Below are 1040 nucleotides of genomic sequence, written 5' to 3'. Positions count from 1 at the left end.
GAGGCTGTGCTCAATGTCGACGATGGTCGACGAGGACGAGCAGGAGGAGCTCCGTTGCACGGGCAGCGACGTGGAGATCGAAGAGTACACCGACACCGACGAGTCGCCATATGTGGCTTATCAGGCCACCGATAAGCTGTTCGACACGGACAGGGTCGCCTGGCAAAAATTCAGTTTCCTCGCGACCCTCTTCGCCCTCGTCATCTCCATCACCTCGCTCGTTATCACCTATCCCCTTTATCTCGAGAGCGTCAGCAACGTGTCCAACGCTTATACAGGTAAGCGGTTCGAACAACTCAACATATACGTATATGTGTACTTTCGTCTAACTTCACGGCAATCACGTTTCATCCAAATTTTAATGCAACGTGCAAATCAGTTTGCATATGAAATAACTGCTCTTACGTTTCATTAATTAATTAATCTGTTAATAAATTTTGTATAAAAGTCTGCAGTGAATTTTAATAAATCTTTGAACTGACACAGATTTTTAGGGACGTTTTAGGGACGATCGGGTAGAAGTTTGTAGCGGCGTAGGTAGTAAAAGCGGCCGTTTAAGGGCGCAACAAAAGAATCTAATTACTGGCAACTTCACTCAAGTGACAAGTGGCCCGCGACAGAACCGTAACTCGAGCCTCGAGGAAACAATAGGATAAAGTGCGACGCAAAGCGGCCCGAGCTTTTCTTTCCGGAGTTTAACCCATTTCTTGGATATTTTTTTTTCTCCCCCGTTCTTCTTTCCCTCCCTTGTTCGCCCGATGGGAGAACGTTGAATAAACCTTGAATAAATTCGTTTTGCCTTCCGCTTGGAACAACTTTTCCAAGCTTCGATTCAGTCTTCAGTTGTGAGTATTAATTGAGTTGTTTCCCAAGTAAACAGTTGAGTGTATATTTCGAGTCTGTTGCTAATTAATGAATAGTTGATTGGCATGAAGGAAATACAGCAAAATATTTTTGAAATAAATGTTCTTAATAAATAAGGAATTTGAACAAGCGAGAAGGAATACTTAAGGATGTATTGGCTATACAGTTAATCCCAA

General features: G+C 43.0%; 1 protein-coding gene across 1 annotated transcript in view; it reads left to right on the top strand.

The window, feature by feature from the left end:
• Positions 1 to 6: 6 nt before the first annotated feature.
• The window catches only part of LOC108625569 (uncharacterized), an 8179-nt gene continuing 7145 nt past the window's right edge, over positions 7 to 1040 (top strand). Inside the window, exon 1 of the mRNA XM_018025666.2 lies at positions 7 to 278. Within this exon, the coding sequence (XP_017881155.1) occupies positions 14 to 278 (265 nt within the window). The 5' untranslated portion in view covers positions 7 to 13. The remainder of the gene's footprint in view (positions 279 to 1040) is intronic.

Source organism: Ceratina calcarata, unplaced genomic scaffold, assembly GCF_001652005.2.
Source record: "Ceratina calcarata isolate Rehan_Ccalc_2016 unplaced genomic scaffold, ASM165200v1 scaffold367.2, whole genome shotgun sequence".
Classification (NCBI taxonomy): Eukaryota; Metazoa; Arthropoda; class Insecta; order Hymenoptera; family Apidae; genus Ceratina; species Ceratina calcarata.
The sequence above is the reverse complement of the archived record's forward strand: the minus strand, read 5'-3'. Positions and strand labels throughout refer to the sequence as shown.